The following is a 21,505-nucleotide window of genomic DNA, read 5'->3' on the forward strand; positions in this document are numbered from 1 at the left end:
AACTTTCTGTAGGGCTTATTATAACTGAAGCTGACTCAGGTTTTATCACTTATTCAGACTGTACTTACCAGAAACTGTATAGGCAGAACACTTCTACATTTTACATCTTTTATAGATCCAACTTCCCAGAATAATGAAGTTATTCTTATGGGCAGTTTTTGCTTGGGATGCATATTGTATATCTGCAATGCTGAGGTCTCTGATCTAAGCCGGAGGTTACCTAGAATGATGACACTGGTCTTGCAGTAAGCTATGCATCAACATTATGGTATATTTTATTCTGCAGTCGTGGACAGTAAATTTCTCTGTCCACAAAAACAATAACTCAATTCAATGAAAATAAAAATGCATGCTGTGTGTAGGTTGTATAGAAAAGAGCTGACCATTTTATCATTAAAAAGAGCTTGAGAATTAACTTATGTATTCACATATTAAATTGGATATTTTATGCTGATGAAAGTCATAGCATCATCATGTTCATAAGAGAACAGATGAGTGGTCTGCTTTAAATGTATTTCATAGTAAGTGTAAGAAATGCTTGGACTTAAGAAAGTGTAATTTATTGAGGGGAGGTAAAAAAATAAAATATGCATCCTAATCTTAAACCAGTTGCTGATCACTAGGAATAATATACGTGTCTATTGTAAATTACTTGTTTTCTAATGAATCCGTTTGGCTGTTTGTTTATAAATCTGTTAAGGTACAGATGTTAGACTTTGTCCCTCTACATGTGTACAGTGGGATTATTCCATTGCTCTCAATGAAACAATACAATGGAAACCTGCCTTTAATATTTATTAAATATTTAAATATTTTTTTAGTCATAAAAGTGGCTTTGTAGTTTATCTCTATGATATTTTGGTATTATCTGGACATGTTCTGATTAATAGTTATAAAGTATTATTTTAAATTTGTTGGATGATTATATTCTGTATTACCTTATTTAATTTTCAGGATTTGAGGTCACACGTTAAAAGTCTGGATCTGGAAATCACGATTCTGTTATTGGGCTATTGTTTTCATTTTAATGTTATTTATCATTTGCCATTGGTATAAATGGAATGAATCGTCAGCATGAAATTTTATCTTCAGTTATATTGGCATAACTGCATTTTCCTTTCAGGAGAGAAAGAGGAATAGAGGAATTAAGATTTTTATCCCACAATTGGAATTTAGTTAAGTTGTTTAGAGGATATGTAGAAGCACTCTAGAGTTAAATCACCCCTGAATAGGTTTGTTTTATCTCCAGATTTTCAAGGCATAAGCAGAAATAAATATGTTTTCCTGTTTTGGAATCATGTTACTACCAGTGCAACACAAGACATGTATTTCAGCACAATTTATATTGCTGGGAATTGAAAATATATTTTACTGTGATTTAATGGGGACTTTATAATCTTGTAGTATATTTGTTCATCTAGTAGTTTCTTCCAAAAATGCACTAAAATCCTGAGTTTAATTATGTTACAAATACTACCTCACTGACCTAGCTAATAATAACTTCTTCTAAAAGTGATTGGTTATAGTGTACATATAATTTGTGTTAGTAATTTTTTAATTAGTGTCTCCCATTTCCTGTTATGGGGATTCCTTTTGAGAAACATACTTCAATGTATGTGAGACTCAGTAATAACAGCAGTAAATATATAAAACTAGTGAATATATTCTTGTGAAAACTGTCTAACCATGCAATAGGAAGTGTGACTATTAATAAAAACTATGTGTTCAGACATCCAAATCTGACAGTGGAAGGGTCCTTCACCCAGGTCACACATTTAGCTTCAGTGATCACCTGAACATTAATAGTCTTGCAATGCTGTGTATATGTGGAAGGTAAATAAAAGCGGATAACCATAATGCTTGCTGTGCCAGGCATATCCTTGAGTATTTTGAGGTGTCAGAGAAGAATGGATTTTCTTCTCCCATAAAATATAACGAAAATAGCAAGATGAAAAATCTTGTATCTTTAATCTCCTGAAAATGTTGGCCCTCCCTTCCACCTGTAACTTTGTAAGCTCAGATTTCTTCTAGAAGACTGCAGTATTCATCTCAGAACAAGATGCCTTCTCCTAGGTTTTCCTTCAAGAGTACAGGGTAAATCCCTTCTCATCTCTTTTTTGTAGAGCTAGCAACATTAATATTTTTGCCTTTTTCATCCACCATTTCTTATGTCTCATTTCTTCAGTTCTTGTGAACTCCAGCCTCAACAATTTCTACAGAGTTAAAGGACTTATTCATACATTGGATTTCACAGAACTGTGTATTACCAGTGTTACTAAAACAGTCTCTCAGCTGAGTGACTTTTAGTTGCTGGAGGGAGAACCAAAATGCCTCATCATGTGAAAGTTAGATGGCTGGTTTATGTTAAATAAGGGTCCTCCCATCTTCAAAACTGTGCAAAATAGATCTTGTCAAATGTTAAATATGATAAGCTACATTGTCAGTTGAAAAAAATTCAGTTGGGAAACTCCTGTAGTTGATAATGTGTACATCATGAAAACATCACATATCTGTGTAGACTCAATGTCTTAAAAAGATTTTTCCTGTCTCACTGCATCAATTTTAAATGTTTTAGTAAAATGTAGTCTGTCAACTTTTAGTCCTTTTTACTTTCCTGTTTATGCTGTATGAGGCTTGTTGCGTGGTGAAGTTTTTTGTTCAAGTTAAATGAGTTTTGTTATAAACTGTGTGCAGATCTCAAGTGATAGTCTTTTAATAGATGTCAGATACACTTTAATGTTACTCTCTTTTATTTCAGTAACATTTTAATTAATTCATACTGATTGAATAAATGTACATTGAGACTTGTTTCCTAATGAGGGCACATTTAGAGGAAAGGTTTTGCATCATTCTGATATCCTGTGGGTAATTATATTCTAATTATATGGTGGGGGGGAAAAAGTCTATAACTCAGTACAGATATTGTTCATTGGACCCAATTAATTACATGCACATAATGAAAGTTCATGATAAGGTTGACTGGCAGTGAGTTTAAAAATCTTTAACTCAATTGAATCCTAGCCTACCAGGAGTACAGAATTAGATCATAACCAGGTTTAAAACTGGGTATTGGAATGAGATGAGTGAGTAGTGAAGAAAACAAGATTGGTCTCTGCTTACGAGACAGTTTCCCTCACCCTGTCCCTTTATAAGGCAGAAAAGAAAAAATGCTAGCATACATTTTGTCTTCATTTCATGCCTTCCTTTACTTGCCCCATTTACTGATAAATATATAGGATGTTCTAATTTTTATTTATGTCTGTAGAAAAATAATTAGATTCTCAATTTCCCACCAAAATAGATACAGCCCTGGGTAGTGAAAAACCAACCAATAAAAGCTTACTATTTAATAAATAATAATGTGTATTCATTTTATGGTGCATGATGATTTTGAGTCTTCTGTTGTATATGTGATTTTTACAATTAATTTCTTTCACTTAATTTCTAGCATTATTTTTTAAAATCATAATTAAAACTGTTAGTTGTGGAATAAAAATAAAATTAAAGAACAAATTGTAAAACATAAGGTACCTTGCTAGCAATATGAGCATTACTATATGGCAATTATCCCTATCCCCATAGTAACCACATAATTTCAAAGGTGGGCTCTGGTATAATATTGAAGGTAAGAAATAAAAAAAGAAAAATTAAAACTGGGTATATATCTTTGTGTTTTGATATCCAACTTCATTGTTTTATATTCTGTGAAAAATGGGTCATCATGATAAAAAGTCTGAAACAATTTCCATTTTGTTTCTTTTCTCTTGTGAATGAATTTGACTTTTGTTTTGGGTAGTAAAGATGTTATACCATTTTAGGACAAAGTTATCTAAGCATAAATGCAGTGTATGTCAATATGGAATATGTATACAGATATAAATGGATGTATACAAAATATATGCAAGTTTTATACATCATAGTGTACATTTGTTTATATACACTAATATAAAATACCATCATATGTCAAGTTCAATTGACCTCTTATTTTAAAATATAGATGGTTATATAGTTTGGAAGAGAAAACAGATATATCTGATTCTTTTGGTATTTTATTGTACAAAACCATAAATGTTCAAAAATCTTTTGTTTATGCCTAGTTCTATTTAGGCTTGTAGAACAATATACATGGCAGATTACAAATGTTTGAGATAGGAAATGTGCCTTATTCAGCTGAACAATATGCATTTTGATCTATAGCTTCAAACTTTTGCAATATATATAATGTAAATGTAGCAAGTATATTGACATTCTGGCAAAAAGTAATACAGAATTAAAGTTGAAAATACTGTTTAAGAATTTTCTTTCACTGTCAGTATTTAGACTAGATAGAATAGCTGTTGGCTGTGTTGGAATTGCAACATAGTTCAATAGATATTTTTTCCATGTCTCGTAATATGTTTTACTAGTACTATTTTCCTGTGAGGTACGTAGACGTTATTCACATAGGAAAGCAGAGCTGTAGAGAGAGAGAGAGAAAGGGAATTAGCAGTGCCTGGTTGAAGAATGAGCTTTCTTAATCCCCTTTCCAGTTATTAATCCTAAAATAATTCTTCTGTTTTTATAATAGTAGAGATCAGTTTTAGCTCAGTTGAATCCAAGCTCACCATGGAGCACAGAAAGTCAGTGCAGTGTGTAAGCATTTTATGAGCAACTCAATCCTTTGAAGTTGAGTACTAGCCTTATCATGAGTTTCTGAAGAAACATACTGTAAAAAAAAAGTTATTTGAATATATATGCTTGGGGGAGGGGAGTTGAATTTAGATCTGGTTGTTGAATAATAAGTAATGACATAGCAACTGAAAGAGATTTAAAAAACAAAACAAACCACTTTTTCCCTTTTCAATTGTGTTTCATATTACAGCTTGAGTTCTCTGAGAATCTAAATCAGACTTGAAATATAATGGTGTCCTTATCTACACTAAGAGCTTTTTCATTTCTTTGAAGTCAGAAGGAAATTAATAATTGCCCTGGAGGAAAATGTATCTTCCTAACTAATTAGCTGTTCGACAAACACAGTTCAATGTTAAAATAATAAGATGCTGATAAACTGAAATGGCAGCCATTCAATCATTTTAAGTTATATCTAGTTGCCTGCCCACAGCTCATCACTACTGTCTACATTTATTCTTTCCATCCTCTCCCACTGGAGTTTCAGATGATTTTATTTTCACAATTCTTTTCCAACACTTTTGTCTTTCTTGGACAGTGTATATAATCAGCTGCTATAGCTCAAGTTGGAGTTGCAAATACAGTTGAAAGTCTTGGACCATATTTTGATGCATATATTGAATGGGTACAAGATGTAAGGCAAGTTGTCTACAGAAAACTGAATGAACAAAGGCCAACATGCCAAATGAGAAAGATTTGATTGTGATTTGGTGTGTAATTCTTTATCTTTTTATTTAGACAAGCTAAAAAAGGACTGCAAAGTATATTTATAAAGTTACCACATAATGATTCTTTGTTCAGAAGAAGGAACAATCAGCAGTTTTAGAAGTTATTCTTAAATACATTTACTCCATTCCAGCCTTGTCTTGTTGCATGCATTTTGGCTACCAGCATTATGAGTGGCAAAATGCTATCTTCTCAATAGTGTAATGTGATTTTTCCTTTTTTTTTTTTTTTTATTCCTTAGAAGCAAATGCTTTTCTCAAGACAGCTCTCAAATTAATTAGAAGCCTTAACTTTCCTTTATAGTATGGGCATGTGCAGCTCACTGGAAGGTATTTTTGCTGAGAATTGGTTAATAATCTTGTCCACAGGATGACTTTTAGCTTCTGCCTAGGGATTAAGAGCTGGGTATTGTACTACAGCTCTAAGAGCTTTCAAGACAGCATGATGTGGTGTTCTAATATAGGCTCTTTTGATTAGCATGTACACAGAGCTGGAAATGTGGAGAAGTTGTAAAATGAATTTTCAAAATGTTTGAATCACAGTTACTTGGGTAAGTAGTGATGCTGATAGTGATCAGATAGTGATATCTAATAGATACTACAGATAGATTGCCCACCATGGTTTTGGCATAGTGGTGATGTGTGGTTTTTTTTATCTTTCAGGATTTTTGAATCTTTAATTCTCTTTGGTTATTGAATAATTACGGACAGAAATTTCATGGAATGGGAATTTTATAAGCAGGCTCTTGAATGCTATATTGGTTTACAAAATTACAGTCTAGGAGTACCTAATACTATTAATAATCTATTATTATTGTCATGTTTTTAAAGATTCCCATGTCATTAAACAAAATAGCTCTGAGGAATCATGGAGCAACTTCCCTTAAAGTTCCTTAAAAAGAGCCCCAAAGCATCAGTTTGGTATTCAAGTCACGTATTTAAATTTCCATGGCCTTCATCTTGCAGACATTTGAGGATATCTCTATGTGGTATTCCATACATTCTGTCTGATCTTATATGAAGTTTTGGAGTTCTAGAATAAGATGTTTTTGAATAACTATTTTAGTTCATGCATAATAAATTAAAAAATATTTTTCTCTTGTTATGCAACCCCATGCCCAAATAGGGTATATGTTTCATCCAAAAATACATATAATAGAAGAAGTAATTATCATACAGATAATTTCAGTTTTAATTCAGTAATTTCAAGTTTTAAGCTGCCACCTGACAAACTGTATAATGGTATTAAGCATTTATTAATGAGTTTTTAATCATGTATAATGTATAAGTACATTGTTGTTTCATGTTATGAAATACATTGATTTAAATAATCTTGTGTAGGAAATAATCCAGAAAAAATACATTTGCAGTTATTGATTAAAAGGCAAGGTGAGAAAAAGCACATGTTGCTGTTATTTGCCCTGAATTCTGTATCAGCAGTTAAAGAGGCAGCTTTTAGTAAGCCTTAATAATTATGCATCTGTTTTTACCCTAACAGCTATGATAGAGTATGGTATTTCTAAATGTTAGTGTTTCATGTAAAGTGAAAGATTCTACCTCTGTATAAAGAAAGAATTTAAGTAGTTTTTGAGGATTAGTGATATTCAGCTTGTTAATTGTAGCAGAAGACGGCTTTTTAAACAAGTTTCCTTGATTTGGATGAGAATTCAAAGACTTGGAAAATAAAATCAAAATAGCTCTCCAGGTATCAAGTATCACTTTCTGCTATTCAAAAGAATGAAGTCCTCATGTTTTCTAATATTCTTAGCTATTGTAATAGTGTTAAAATGGTCCCACACATACTTTCCAGAGTGTAAATTATGTAATAGGACAGCTAAAACATTGGGAAAGTCCACTTGTGCAAAAGTGTAACAAAGTACTGTGCATGTTGTTAAGTATGCCTGCTGCAGGGTACCTTGTGAACACTCTGTCCATGCCCTTTGCCATCCCAGCTGTTTGGTACTGCAGCCTAACATTCTCTTTTTCCAACAGACGCTTCCCACTTTAGGAGGTTTGCTCCCTGAGGTGCGTAGCGGGAGGCATCCATGAATGCTCGAGTACTAACAGTTCATTATATTGTACATGCTATGAAGTGCATTTTGGGGCTGAACCGAAAATATAGAGATGATATTCTGGGTTATTATTTGGAAAGTCCTGTCTCATTTGTAAATTATTTTCTGATTTGGAATGTGGAAAAGATGCAATTGAATAATTGTCACCTTTCAGTGGTCTCTCCGGAGCAGTCCTGAGTGGTAGAAGCTCCAGCTAATGAATATTGACTCCAATTCCTTGGGAATTCAAGGGGGAAAATAAGACATGAGAAGGGCAAAAAGGGGTGGGGAAAAAAAAATTGTTGTGATAAGTACTATTTTAGAAGATATGTGCACCAGCACATACCAGAAGAACAAAAAGCTTCATTCTTTGAGCCATCAAAATGTACAATAGCATCTAAATTGCTGTATTTGGTATCTCTGTCAACCTCATGCATGTTCACTAAAAAAAAAAATGGTTCACAGATACATCGATCATTTTGTACGCTTTATTTAGCAAGGTATTAAAAATAACACAACTCTTACAGAAATATTTTTAAATTGAAAGATAAATTTTTGCATTTCATAAAACCATTTTTTCAATGCATGTCAAATTTTTCTTAACTATATTAGAATTTTTTGGCTTTTATCCATTCTTATCGTCTTCAATTTTTATCTACTTTAAAAATTAAATTGCTTATTCCTTGACACTCTCTGATATCTTAGTAATGTTTCAGTTCCCAAAACAAAGGTATGCTACGTCAGGCACAACTGGTATTTCATACATTAAAGAAAGGGTCTGTACAAGAATTTTTAATTTTTTTTTTTAAATGAAGTGATAAATCTTCTTGTGTTCCATTAAGAGATTTATTCATTAGAATTACGATACAATTCATCACATTATGTCATAGAAACTAAGTCAAATCCTCACTAGTGTGACACATACCTAAAAATTATAGGATATATAACTCTAGGAAATCTAGAATCTCTTGTCAACTTCTTCAGAAATGTTTAAAAGAGCACTGTTGATAGACATGGTGACATGTATTGTGGTGATATATGAGATGGGCGATATGAAATACTTTATTTGTACTTTCTTCAAAAATCAGCAGTGAAGAAAGAGTTTCAATGTTAATGAGGTATAATGAGGTATCTGTCTTTGATCATATTATTAACACTCTAGACAATTCTGTGTCGTGAATATTCTTTTTCCTTTATGTTACCTGAGATAAATAACCTAATCTTGTATTGTCTTTGTGAATCAAGCTATGGTTTTGCTTATGGGACCGGAAATAGAAACCGGGGAAGGAATGGTAATGCAGCAGTCATAGGACTGCTATGACATAGTCAAGGCCAACTGAGGGTATTTACTGCTATTTGTATCATGCTGCTATTTGTATCACCCCAGTATCCAAAACTTTGCGTACTTGTTACTGCATTTTGCTTGAGTCATTAATAACAGTTTGGGCATGGGTCTCAGCATGATACATACAAGAAGATTTTTAGTGCCAGACTTTATAAAGGCTTCCTTTGAACTTTTTTTTTAACCTCTCTAAATGCATAAACCCAGTGTGCTTAGTCTGTTACTTTCTGCTAAATTTTTCTTTGAATTATCACAAATGTTCCTTTAGCTTGAGATTTTCCTAGACCTTTCAAAATTTGCTCTCCATCTCTGATTTTTGCTCGATACCACAATTTTTACTAGCTTTTTCTCTGCTTTACTGACATCTGATTTGATTTTTGAAGATATTGCGGTATTCATGATCCAGATTTGGCCACAATGTAAAATCCTACTGAACAGGGTATGCTTTCTTTTTATAAAAGGTAGTGACTTTTAAGGGTAATTATTCACAAAGTTGTTTAAAACCTCAGAGCAACTTCTTAAATTTGTAATGAAGCGTGAAGCTTCCTTCATAAGGAAGTATCTTATTGCTGCCCTTGGGACTAACCAATCCATTGTGCAAATGTTTTGTGTTAGTTCAAATATTTCATTCTCTTTGGGTGCTTCATCCTGGTTCTACTTTCTGAAAAAAATCATCAAATAAGTATGTGCAGAGCTGGTGATTTCTTAGGCAGTGATACATATAGTGTTTTTGTTTCTGAGGTTAAGGTTAAGGTGAATATCTCTAGTTGCTTCTACTGTTCTCTCTTTAAAGCAATAGTATTGCAGTCTAGTCTTGGATCTTGTCTTGGACCACCCAAGTTACTCAAAGCATCCAGGAACTCTGTTAACTAACCTCTTGGGAATCTCACTGCATACAGACAGTAGTGTAGACTCCCCTGTTGCTTTCTTCTTCCCAGTGGCGTAGGTGTGTCCATGCCTTATACAAAATGTGGTCAGATTGTCACCCCTCCCCCAAGCACTTGGCTACCCAAGGTAGTCTAGGATGACCTGGACCACTCTTTTCATCAGATCTAGATTAGAGACTCTGTCAGACTCAGTTAAAGAAACTGACAATGGTATAAAAACACTCAGGGTCCACATTTGTGTTAGAAGGTACTGCATTAAGCTGAGGGTTCCTCCCTTCCTGACAGAATGTGTGTCAGTGCTGCTTACCAGTAAAAACTGCTTCTGAAAGAGTTTCCTGGATTAATTGCTCCTAGGATCCCTAAGGCTTTATTGGAGGTAGCACGGAGATAGGCCTGGTCTGGAATGTAAATGGTAACATTTAATGAACTTGTCACTGCATGCAGTTGCAGGGGGTGCAACAATGTCCTTCATGCTCGTTTTCTAGTGCAGCAGCTTTGTGCCAGCCCATTCCCTTGACTAGTTTAAAGCCTCCTTGCGCTTGTGAAGTGGAGGGAAGCGGCTCGGGTGCAATTGGGATTGGAGACACTGATTCTATTTGATAAACATCTGCTGTCTTAATTTATGGTGCATTTTTTGGACAACCTAAAAGGACATGCTGGGTGCAGTTTATAAATAGGATAAATAAGATACAAAGAATGAGAATACTTTTTTCCATGCAGAGTTCTCTGAAATGGCATGGTAACAGTTGAAAATATGATTGTAACAAAAGAATTCTGAGTTTTTCTCTTTCAAATAACCATCTCATTGTACTATGTATCAGTATCAAAAGTTGCCAACAGCTTAGAATCTGATGTAGATTCTGGTTTCCTTCTATTATAAAATACATGTTTTATAAAAAGCTACTCAGCTAATTGATAATGGTACATTTAGACCAGGTATGTTTTGTCAAATTGGTAAAGTACTTTGAAGCATCCAACCTTTGCTAGCAGTCAGGATAAAATTTTGAAAATTACTGATCTCTTATCAATATGCTTACTAAACAATCAAGTATGATTGGCTTTCAAGTTTCAGAATTGCATCCTGGTAATGTCAGATTATCTTCTCACATCATTGCATTAATTTGTGTTGTGACTGCACACTTTTCATCCATCTATTGCCTAGGCATTATGGAATGTCCAGACACATGGATAGATGTTATGTGAAGTGGCCAGACATTGTGTATTAACTTGACTGAGATCTCATTTTCATTAAAGCAGAGCCTGACATTACTTGCTAGTCAAAAAAAGAAAAAACAACTTTGTGGAGATACAGTCTCAGTTACAGTTGTACAGCATTATATATAATGTGTTAAAATGTTCCCTTTTCTCCTTTCCTCTTTTCAAGGAAAGACAAGCAACAGTGAAAAAAGAAAAGAGCTGCCCTCAGCAAATGAACAAACTGGGAGAACGGAACAAAATGCAAAGAGCAAATTCTGTCACTGTAGATGGACAAGGCCTTCAGGTGTGATTATTGTTATTTTAATATTAAGCAGATAATTTTAGGTATGAAGAGTGAGATATGTTTAAAGTGAAATATACATTCACTCTTGTAATATTTCACTTTTACATATTTTAAAAGGCAATAAGTAAATTCTTCCATTGTTTCAGGAATCCTGTGATACACATCTGTTTTTCATGTCATTGTCAGGATTTCCTAAAACATTAAGGGGGAGGAAGGACTAGCTCTAAAACACTTCTGTCATGGGGTGAAGCTGAACTAGTTTATTTTGGTATGTGTCATGCAATGTTGAGTAAATTTACATTATTAATCTAAGTCTGTCCTGATAACTATTAACTATTCTCATTTGGACCTGTTAATGGATGGAGTAAACTTCAAGGGTGCTATTTGTCCAGGTATTTCTAAGTAGGGTATTTGGTATCTCAGCATTAACAGTGGTGAGAAGCAACGTGTTTTCATTACTAACAATAGCTATAATAAAAATGGAAGCTTTTCTGCTTGAAGAAAAACTCATGTGTGTGATGAACTAATGTTATTTAAGGGTGGTGACTTAGAGATATGCCTGAACTGCTGACTTCTTTCCCTTGAGGTATGGGTACTTTTGAGTGAAATCAATGTCCATATGCAGGATTCTGCTGCTTTATTTCCTCAGGAGTTAAATTATCATCATGATAATCACAATGTGATAATCATTTAATATACATAATTGTCTCTTCTCTTTATCTTTTGATATGTTGCAATTTGGCTTCAGTAAAAATATTCCATTACCATATATCAATTATATTATGCCTCATAATTATTTCATCTTGTGTCAGGATAGGAATGCTTATTGTATTGTTTTGTCTTTTAGATTAGTCAAACATTCTTGTTATGGCAACCCAAAGAAGGGAAAAATAATCCAAACAAAACCTGAAACAGAAACCCTAAAACCTATCCAGTCACTTGGCTGCTCCAATAATGGTATAGTTGGATATTAGAGCAATCATTATAATTGCTTTCAAGAATCTCTTCCTGTACTTACCATTTTCACAGGCTTCACTGCTATCCAGATCATCTGTGACGAAACATGAAGAAAAAAATACTAGAGTCATAATTGAAAGACGGCTCAAGTTCTGTCTAATCAGTCGCAGTGTGATTAATAAGTTTGTGCTAAAGGAAACACAGTGTTTTCTAACTTTTGGGTGATACCCACATAATTCCAGTGTGACAAAGTAGTCTAGATAGAGGAGCATCTTTGGCATCTCCTTTTGGTTGCAGCACCATGTATCAGTATGAATTTCGTGTTTACTCCAAGCATAAGATTACTTATGCTTGTAGTTTATTTTCAGCTATTTTTTGTCTCTATTTCCCACTCATGTGATACCATGCCTAGGATATAATAATTGGTCTACTCAAAACATCAGCTTTTAGCACCATTGACTCTTCAACACAAAACTTTAAATTATTGTATGTTCTGCTTTCAGGTCATAAGATTTCCCCTAAGTTTTTTAGTGCGATCCAAAACTTGTGTTTTATCTTCTCTTCCCAAGATGAATCGAAAGCCTGGGTTTCATCCTTGTTTTTCTTTATTGCTGGTAGAGATGGAGAAAAAGGGAGTGGGGACAAAGATGGTAGAATTATTTTTGAATATATTTGAGATGTTTTTTGAAATGCTTGGTGTTCTGTAATGACACATTTGTAATACAGTGCATGGCACAGTACTGGTAATCATTATGATAACATTAGAAATAATTCTGCAGTTATGGCGCTAATTTGCTGATTATACTGTGGTCTTTGTTTTTCACAGATAGCTTAAATTGGTTTTGAGTAGCAGGAATTCATCTTAGCATCAAATATTTAATTTTTGATAGGCATTAAAAGTGATGACTTGTTTTGAATGTAATTATTGTGAAGGCTGAGTGGACCTTGAAGGCTGTCCTACTGAAAGGATGGGATCAATGAGAATGTTAGGGCTTTTTTTCCTCACAGATTGTGTAGTTTTTTAACTATTCTCACAAAGATGTAAGATGCTATAAATATAACTGGTAATTAATGTTAGTATTTTGCCCAAAGATGGTCTGGAGAAAACATTCTGTATCCGATCAAAGTATATTATCCTAATTCTCCCATATCTGGCATGCTAGTCTGTTTCTAATACTTTGATGCTGCTGGCATGGTCTCATTTTAACAAGATCTTCAGTAAGCAAGGGTTTTATTTTGGAAAACTTAATCAGTATGTTAATTGCATTTGTTTATGATTTAAGCTCCAAGGTAACAAAGCAAAGATTTTCATACTACTGCTGTTAGACCTCTGTTTTCAGTATGGGAGAAAGTATGTATAAGTGCTTCACCACCTTTTTCTCTTTACTTTAAGTCACTTGTCCTATAACATCATGAAGATTGCCTTTAAATTGTGCTAGATTAGGGCTTGAAAATGTTGACTAATTTAGTCTAAATCTTTAGTTGCATTTCATTATACAAAAATACCGTATGTTATCTGGAAAATTAATTTGGAAAAGCTGTAAAAATTTAATTAAAGTTTATTTTGGAACTGAGTGGGATACAGGCTAGTTATTAGATTTTTTTTTTTTTTTGATGATCAAAACCCTTCTACTTTAAACAATGTCATTGAGTGTTGAAATAAAAGATTTGAAATAGAAAAGTCCATCACTTAGCTTTTGTTGAGAAAAAGATCAAGCCCAAACCTTCCTTCCATCAGACAGAGTGAGCAGATAACTTAGTGGCAGTGGAGGTCTGCACGACTTAAAGACAATTAATCATAGTTATGCACATTCATCTTGCTTCTTTCTAGCTAACCAGCATAATGATCAGGATTATTATTTCTAATTAGAGGAAGTAATAGATCATGTATAACCTTAGGATGAGTCTCATTAATTAACCTGCGTCCTAAGGGATTTCAGTAGGTATTCCATCTCTGTCACAATGAGCACCATTGGTTTACACTTAGTTCACAGGAATAAACATCATGGGAATTGGCTAAATAACTAAAATTGATTAAAACAGTAGGTAAAAATTAAATATATGACAAACGTCACTGTATTGTGCAATTTGATATATGTTTCAACATACAGCACTTTACTGCTCCAGGTGATTCTGAGTTGGTTTTTATGCTAAGCTTAATACCACTGAATTTGTGGATTTTTCCATTATTTTTGTATATATTAGAACAGATTTAATTATATTTTTCTGTGAAATGGTTAATAGAGTTGACACACCAGTGCTTAACATTTCCTTCTAAAAGAAGAGTGCTTTTAGATGTTTGTAGGATTATACGCATATTTCTGTAGTATGCCTGTAAAACTCTAGCTGTGATGCTTCTCAGGTTCTGCCTTAAGTTATACTTTATGAATCTTCAAATTTTGTTATTTCAGGAATTCTGAATAAGGATTTTGAGCAAGGCCTTTCGGTGTATCATTTTGAAACACAGATTGTCCAAGCTTCATCTCTGAAGTTTTTGGTGCATGACTTCGGAGATACTGATTTTGAACTCTTAATATACTTTCAAACATTATGGAATTGATAAATGTCTCAAAGTGATACTTCTAAATTTGAATAGTCTAGCTTCATGGTTTAAAGACCCGTATTAGAGATCATCTGATATAATTTTTTCATGTTCCAGTCTTTGGAGTAAAGGCAACAAACACACATATCTCAAGAGTATCTGAAAATACAGACTAACCTTACTAATTAGAATGGAGGTGTTAGTTTGTAAAGCTAAATAATAATGTGACTCTGTGAAACTTTCCATACACGAAAGAGTTAAAATAAAAAGGTAGAAGTAATTGTTTCCTTCCTTCTTCTCAACATTCTTTTCTTCAGACTTGCCTTTCTTCCTTATGGTTTCTTCTCTACCTTCTGAGGTTTTTCAGCTTTCTCAGGTGCTTAAAGGAATTCCTTAATGTTATGGTTGCCATGTGTTAAAAAGCATGTGATTTCATATTATATTAAATATTGCAGGTAATCATTGCCATAATTTTAAAAAAATCTGTTAAATTCAGTGTTCCATATAGCTATAGTTGACCTTCATAGTATATAATGTAGTGTCACTTCTTTCTCCAAAATAAAATTTCTTTTAAGCTTTTTCCTTCTTTCCTTTCTTTCCTTCCTTTCCTTTTAAGTAATTTCCTTCTGAAATTACTGTTAGGGTAATGAATGTATTATTTGCATTTAAAGTTTTCTTCTCAACTGGTGGAGATATATATATATAGAGAGAGATATAGATATATACATGCACACATATATATCTATATAGAGAGAGATGGGTTATATATTTGAATATTTCAGTGGCATTATTGGTTAAAATGGCAACACAGCTGTAAAACAGACAGCATTAAAAGAGAAGTCACTTGCATTTTCTGGCAAATTAATGAAGTGAGGATTATTGCAAATTATGGTATTGCTTCCAGCTGGATTACATAGCATAACATAGAGTTTGAATTAAGCTTTTTGTTTTCTGTCTACTATAGGAAAAAATGAATGCAACACACAGCATTAATGAGTGGCTGTGTTATTCCCTTCTTTTAGATCACTCCAGTTCCAGGCACTCATCCACTTTTAGTTTTTGTCAATCCTAAAAGTGGTGGGAAACAAGGAGAAAGGTAAGGGTTTTTTTCTTTTTTCTTTTTTTTTTTTTTCTCTCTTTCTTGATTCTGGTGTGTGAAATGTTTAAAAATGAATTTTAGAAGTTGTATATGAGAAAAAAATCCAAAATTTTATATATTGTTATTCCTCACAGTTGAACGTGCTATATCTCTGTTCCTATAAATTCTCCAGTTAAAAACAAGAGTTAGTTCTGTAGAATAGTTTTGATTCAAATGAAAAATCAAAACAGTAGCTTTGTTCAATGCATGGGTTTGTGTGATTTGCATGAAGATGTGAGTTGCCATATCTTGTATTAAAACTATAAAGTTCTAACAGTTTTCTTTTTATCTATGTAATGATTGTACAGGCAGGCCAGTAGTTTAAATAGAAGCAGTATTCCATTTTCTAATGTAGGATATGTTTTTTTAAGACTTTGCAGTAGAGGCTCTGAAACCTCTTCATAAGATTTCCTTCAAAGTAACCTTTTGTTTTCTCTTTATAGGAAACATTCTAAAAATCCAGTTGAATTATTAGAGTCCAATCACACAAACTTAAAGACATACTGATTTTTCGTATGTCAGTACTTACATTGATTTAAATTAAAAATGTCTGAGTTTATTAGTCTAAGTGTTAATGTATCAGAGGCCTGATAAAGTAGAGGTAAGGAGCATTCTCCTCCTACTCGGGCAGGAATGCTGAATTGGTTGCCCCCTGAACAGACTTTTCAGAGCATTTTTCAGGATTCCAAACACTAACAATATGGCCATTTTTGATCATCCCATAAACACCTATACTTTTATAGCCTAGTTCAACATATCAGGTCTGGAACTTAAAGTCTTGAAAAAGATTATGGTCTTTTGGCCAGGATACAGCTGGAGGTGATACCTGTGGATACTGGTGATACAGGTAATGAGAAGCAAAAAAGGAGGGATATGCGGTGTGATACTAGAGCCTGGAACCAAGCAAGTAAACTACAACGGGTCAGCTTTCCCTACCTCCTCCAGCCTGGCTCCCTTAGATCACATCTTCCTGTGCCCCTTTCGAAAGTAAACTGTCAAAAAGGACAAAATCCTGCAGAGTAGTTGTTAGGGTAATTCTTAGATCTAAGGATCTGTATTTGAAGGACTTTGAGAGAATTTGAGAGCTGATTGTGTAATCCCTGGGCTGGGGATACTAGATATCAGCCAGGTGTGTCAAAAGCAGTTAATGATCTAAAAGATTAACTCTAAACTGTTTCAAGAACATGCCTTTGCAGTTGGAACAAAACAGTGTGAGCCATCCTGAGTTTTCATGTTCCAGCCACAATAGCAGTGTGAGGCAGCCCTGGTCTGCTGTGCAGTCTGGGGTCTTGTGGGAGGTAATCTGCACTGGCACTCAGCTTGACTTCTTACAGTACCCATATGAAGTGAGTAGATCAGAGATCCAGTCTGCAATTATGTAGGTGAGAGGCAGGTTAGAGAGCTGCACTTAGACAGTTAGTTATAGCCTAGAAACAATTTAATGAAATGCTGTTTCACAGCATTCAGTTCCCAGCTCATAATTGGTCTCAAGTGTTACTATCTGAATGGGCTTAATGCATCAGGGATGTCATTTAATGTTAGATATTCTCCAGGGTAAAAGCAAGTTTAAAATCTGATCGCCATCTCAAGCTTCTATTCCCTTTCGTGTATTACAGTTTAACACTTCCCAGTTTATGTCAATGAAACTGTTACTGAGGCCAAACAGATCACAGGAATTATTTGAATTTTAAAAATGGATGCCCTATACACACTTCATTCACTTAGCACCATTATCCACAAGTGTCATTACAGAATTAAGTGTATAGCATGAGGGCAGGCACCAGCAGCTGAGTAGAGTGAATTGTAAGAACCTCTTAAATTGGCTTTGATACCACACACACACAAAATGTTAAATTGCATGCTAATGTATCAAGGTCACACTCAATATTTCTGTTTTAAGAGAAGCACATCAAGAGGTCAACTGCATGGTCATGTAAATGTATCTCAGGTCATTCACCATTAGGAGATAATATCTCACATTTAGATCCAAAGCCAGATCTCTGTTTATTGAGAAGGTGTTTGCACTCCATTTTTCAGGTGTTAATGTTTCATATCAATGCCAGTAGCAAAAATACAAAATAAGGATGTTAAGAGTGCATCTTAGTTTGAATCTTCAATCTAAGTGGTGAAAATATTCTCAGGGGAAATGTTACTGAACTTTTTTCAGATTTCCTGGGTTTTATCTGCTTTACAGTCAGTAACCAGAAAGAGATTCCCATATATTCCCTACCCTCCAATTTTGTGGCAGTTATATGTTGTGGAAAGTAAAATCACAGGACATTTCAAGACATAAGTTACTTTGCAAAATGCACAGTTATGGTGATTCACAGATTTCTTCACAGTTGGAAGGGACCCACAAGGATCATTGAGTCCAACTTTCAAGTAAATGGCATTCAAGTCATGCTTTTTTGTTAGAGCAGTTTTGTAATCTGGTCAGGTGCTGATGGGGGTGCGACTAGAGGATACACTGTAACAAATGTAAGATTTCCCCAGCAGTGAGAGTAAGAAAAGGAAAGCAAAACAAACCCACAACTTTCTAATTATTGTAGATCAGAATTTCATTATCTTGATTCATTCAGATTAAGAAAATCTTCTACTAAAGATCCTCAGTCTTTACTATTCCTCAGTCTTTACTTAGGATTCTCTGTATTTGAGAGGTCACGATGAATAAAAATAAATTTGTAATTGACTTTCATTGAACACGGAAAGGTTATTGCAGATTGTCAAGACTCCAGTGTTCCCCAGACAAGGTTTTATGCCTTACCATATGGTAACCCAGCCCGTTTCATTGCCTTTATTCTTGAAGAGAGTTCATACATCCAACTGAAAACCAGTTGAATAAATGCACGCCCAAGTAATAGTCTTTTCCTTTGTATGTTGTAATTTTTTTCAGATTTCTCAAATGCAGAAGCAAAGAACTGAGGATCACTTAAATGTAAAAGAAACTTGTTTCTTCAGTTTTAGTTTTTAAATATTCAAACAGAGGGTTGATGGGAAACAAATGAATATGTAGAAAAAGTGCATTCTGAACACAAAAATGTGTTCTCTACAACCATATCTTATAGATACATTTTTAAACTTTCATTACATTACAAATTCAGCTTTTCAGAATGTGTAGTGATAAATATTTTCTTCCTGAGTAGGTTTCTATTGTAAAGACCAATGCTATGACTTTCAGATATAATTGCAAAATAAAGAATTATGACAATAGCCCCATTATATTTTCTTCTCGATTAGGAGGTTAATAATTGCCCATCATGTAAAACTCAAGTGTATTTACAGTTATTTGGACTTGAATGATTTTTTAATAGATAATGCATATGTTTATAATAGAATAAAAATATGTTTATAATTTAATAATTTTTATTAAGAAGAAAGTAGAAAAATAGAATTAAAGTTGATGAATTTAAGGATTTCACACACTAGAAATGGATTTTAACTGAGCATGAGACTGAATAGGAGTTTATCAAACCCAGACAAGTGAATTCCTCAGGCTATATCATACCTTAACGTATTTTTCAGTGGTTGTGCATGAAATGGGTAGGTGCAGTTAATTTCATCCAAAAAAAACGCAGAACATCCATTTCATTCTAGGGCTATTGGTTTGGGATGTCTGCATTTATGATCTGACTGATCAAGGGAACAGTTTTCAATAATCTGTGAATAGAAAGTGTATATATATACATAGTAGATCATTCACAAAATAGTTTCTTTCAACAGAAAGAATACACAAAAAGCATGTAGTGCTTCTAAAGCTGTTGTTAAGGGTAATGTTTCTCACATAAGAGTCCTTCTAAATCATGCTGTTGTTTTGCCATACTCATTACTTTGATTTCCACTTCCCCATTTTCCAGTTTATTTGCTTGACCAGAGGGTGAGTTTACACAATTGTTTCCTTGACAAATGTGCTGGTGGATGTGCTGGAGATCAGCTTCCGTACACTGACGTTTCCTGCTGACTCCACATTCAGTGTCTGTGCAATACAGGTGGATGATATTTTTAACCTTTGCTGTTTTCAAATAACTTGGGTTCATAGTAGCTCTTCCCTCCTCCCTTCTGAACTAATCTACCTTTCTGAGCTTTCATTTAGCATTGAAACAAAATGTAAAAGCAATTTCAAATGATCTTTTTCAAATATTGTATGTCTGGGAGAGCAGGTAACTCTTATTTTTTATTTTGGAGAAGAATTCTTGGCTTTTTCCTTGTGTGACATCAGGGTTAAATTAAGCCCATATTAACCACATCTTTAATAACCCCTAGAGGACTGAAAATGTGTCTCCCAGTTGTGGTAGGAGAAATTGCCAGCTTTTGCCAGCTTTTTCCACAGTGTAGTCAACTTTATTGCCAGTTTTGAATTGCCAGCTAGTTTCTGGCCATTCATTTTCTCACGTCTTCAGAAGACAGCTTAATCTAACTCAGCCCAAAGTGCACTCTAAAATATTTCCTTCAGCAGCTGAGCTGTTTAAAGACGATGGCCACTTCTGTCGTAATTTTCTGGCTCCTCGATTATGTTAGCAGAATATTCTGAGGTTTATATGAGATCATGGGCATGATTAAAATACAAAGAAAAATGACAATGAAGAAAGTTTTCTGTGTATTTGTGTTTTAAATTGAATCTTTTTAGTTTTGCAGATCACAGAATAATCCCAAAAGTATTTACAGAAGCACAGCTGTTTGTTGACAAGTAGCAATTTCATAAACTGGCTTCATTCATGAAATTGCATTTCATCACAGAAATGTGTTTTGGGGCATTTCCCACCACACCACCTCATGGCCTTGTCAGCACAAATCTCCAGTCACAAGGAAACCACATCCAGTTCCCTCCTCACATGTGGAAGCAAGGCATTCAGAACCACGTCAGAGTCACTGTTTGGTATTGTAGATATAAAATGGAACGTTGAATTACTGTCCATTTCCTTGGCTTCCGCATGTCACCCTGTTAGGTCTGGGTACTGCTTAGTGTGAAGGAAACATGTATAAACAGTTTCTAACTTTTTTTTTTGAGAATGTATGAATAGAAATGAGCCACCGATTTATGAATTTCACACAGACTAGAATACATAAGCGTGTTTAATAACTTAAAGCTTGATGTGCCATTTGCTGTGAGTCATTTTGGAGTGATTAGCAGGTACTGATGTTCAACTGATAGCCATGAGTGGTATGCACTGAGTCAAGTACGACTCAGTGTCATCTCTTCATTATTGCAGTCAGACTTCTGGGTTCTGAGTAGAAAAACCTAGACTCCTCTTTATTAGGAAGTCTTTTATAACATTTCACTGTTACCTGACAAAGCACTGTGAGTGTAGGTAGTGGCTAGTTTGTTTTGTAGTGCCAGACTTTAAGAAAATAACACTTAGACCTTTGTGACTTCATAAAAATACTGTTCATGAGCTTGCCATGTTCAGCTACACAAATTAGCATCACCTTTGACCAGATTAAATTCCACACATCTCTTAGAAGCAAATCACACATTCTAACTAGAAGACTCCTTTTACATTTGTAAAATAGGAATATGTATATTGTGTTGTAAATCCATTGCCAAAAGTCTGATTTAATCATTGTCGCAGCCGTCAACAATGATATGTGCATACTTGTGAAATGAAACTAGTAATTTCATACTGACTTTTTCTGTCAGGAATGGCAACAGGAATATATTGTGTGAGTGTGCTTGAATAAAATGCTTTATGAAGCTGC

The 21,505-nt window shown here is 34.1% G+C and overlaps 1 protein-coding gene across 10 annotated transcripts in view; it reads left to right on the forward strand.

Annotated features, from left to right (window-relative positions):
* DGKB (diacylglycerol kinase beta) overlaps window positions 1-21,505 on the forward strand; it is a 407,361-nt gene that overhangs the window by 180,168 nt on the left and 205,688 nt on the right. For 8 of the 10 annotated variants that reach the window (XM_088052622.1, XM_088052624.1, XM_088052617.1 and 5 more), the window contains 3 exons: window positions 7,386-7,418; window positions 11,058-11,174; window positions 15,696-15,769. In XM_088052622.1, coding sequence (XP_087908748.1) covers window positions 7,386-7,418; window positions 11,058-11,174; window positions 15,696-15,769 — 224 coding nt within the window. The remainder of the gene's footprint in view (window positions 1-7,385; window positions 7,419-11,057; window positions 11,175-15,695; window positions 15,770-21,505) is intronic. The other 2 variants (XM_088052641.1, XM_014248393.2) reach the window with 1 other exon arrangement.

Source organism: Pseudopodoces humilis, chromosome 1, assembly GCF_049639895.1.
Source record: "Pseudopodoces humilis isolate 2021_Gansu_Grassland_sample_001 chromosome 1, ASM4963989v1, whole genome shotgun sequence".
Lineage (NCBI taxonomy): Eukaryota > Metazoa > Chordata > Aves > Passeriformes > Paridae > Pseudopodoces > Pseudopodoces humilis.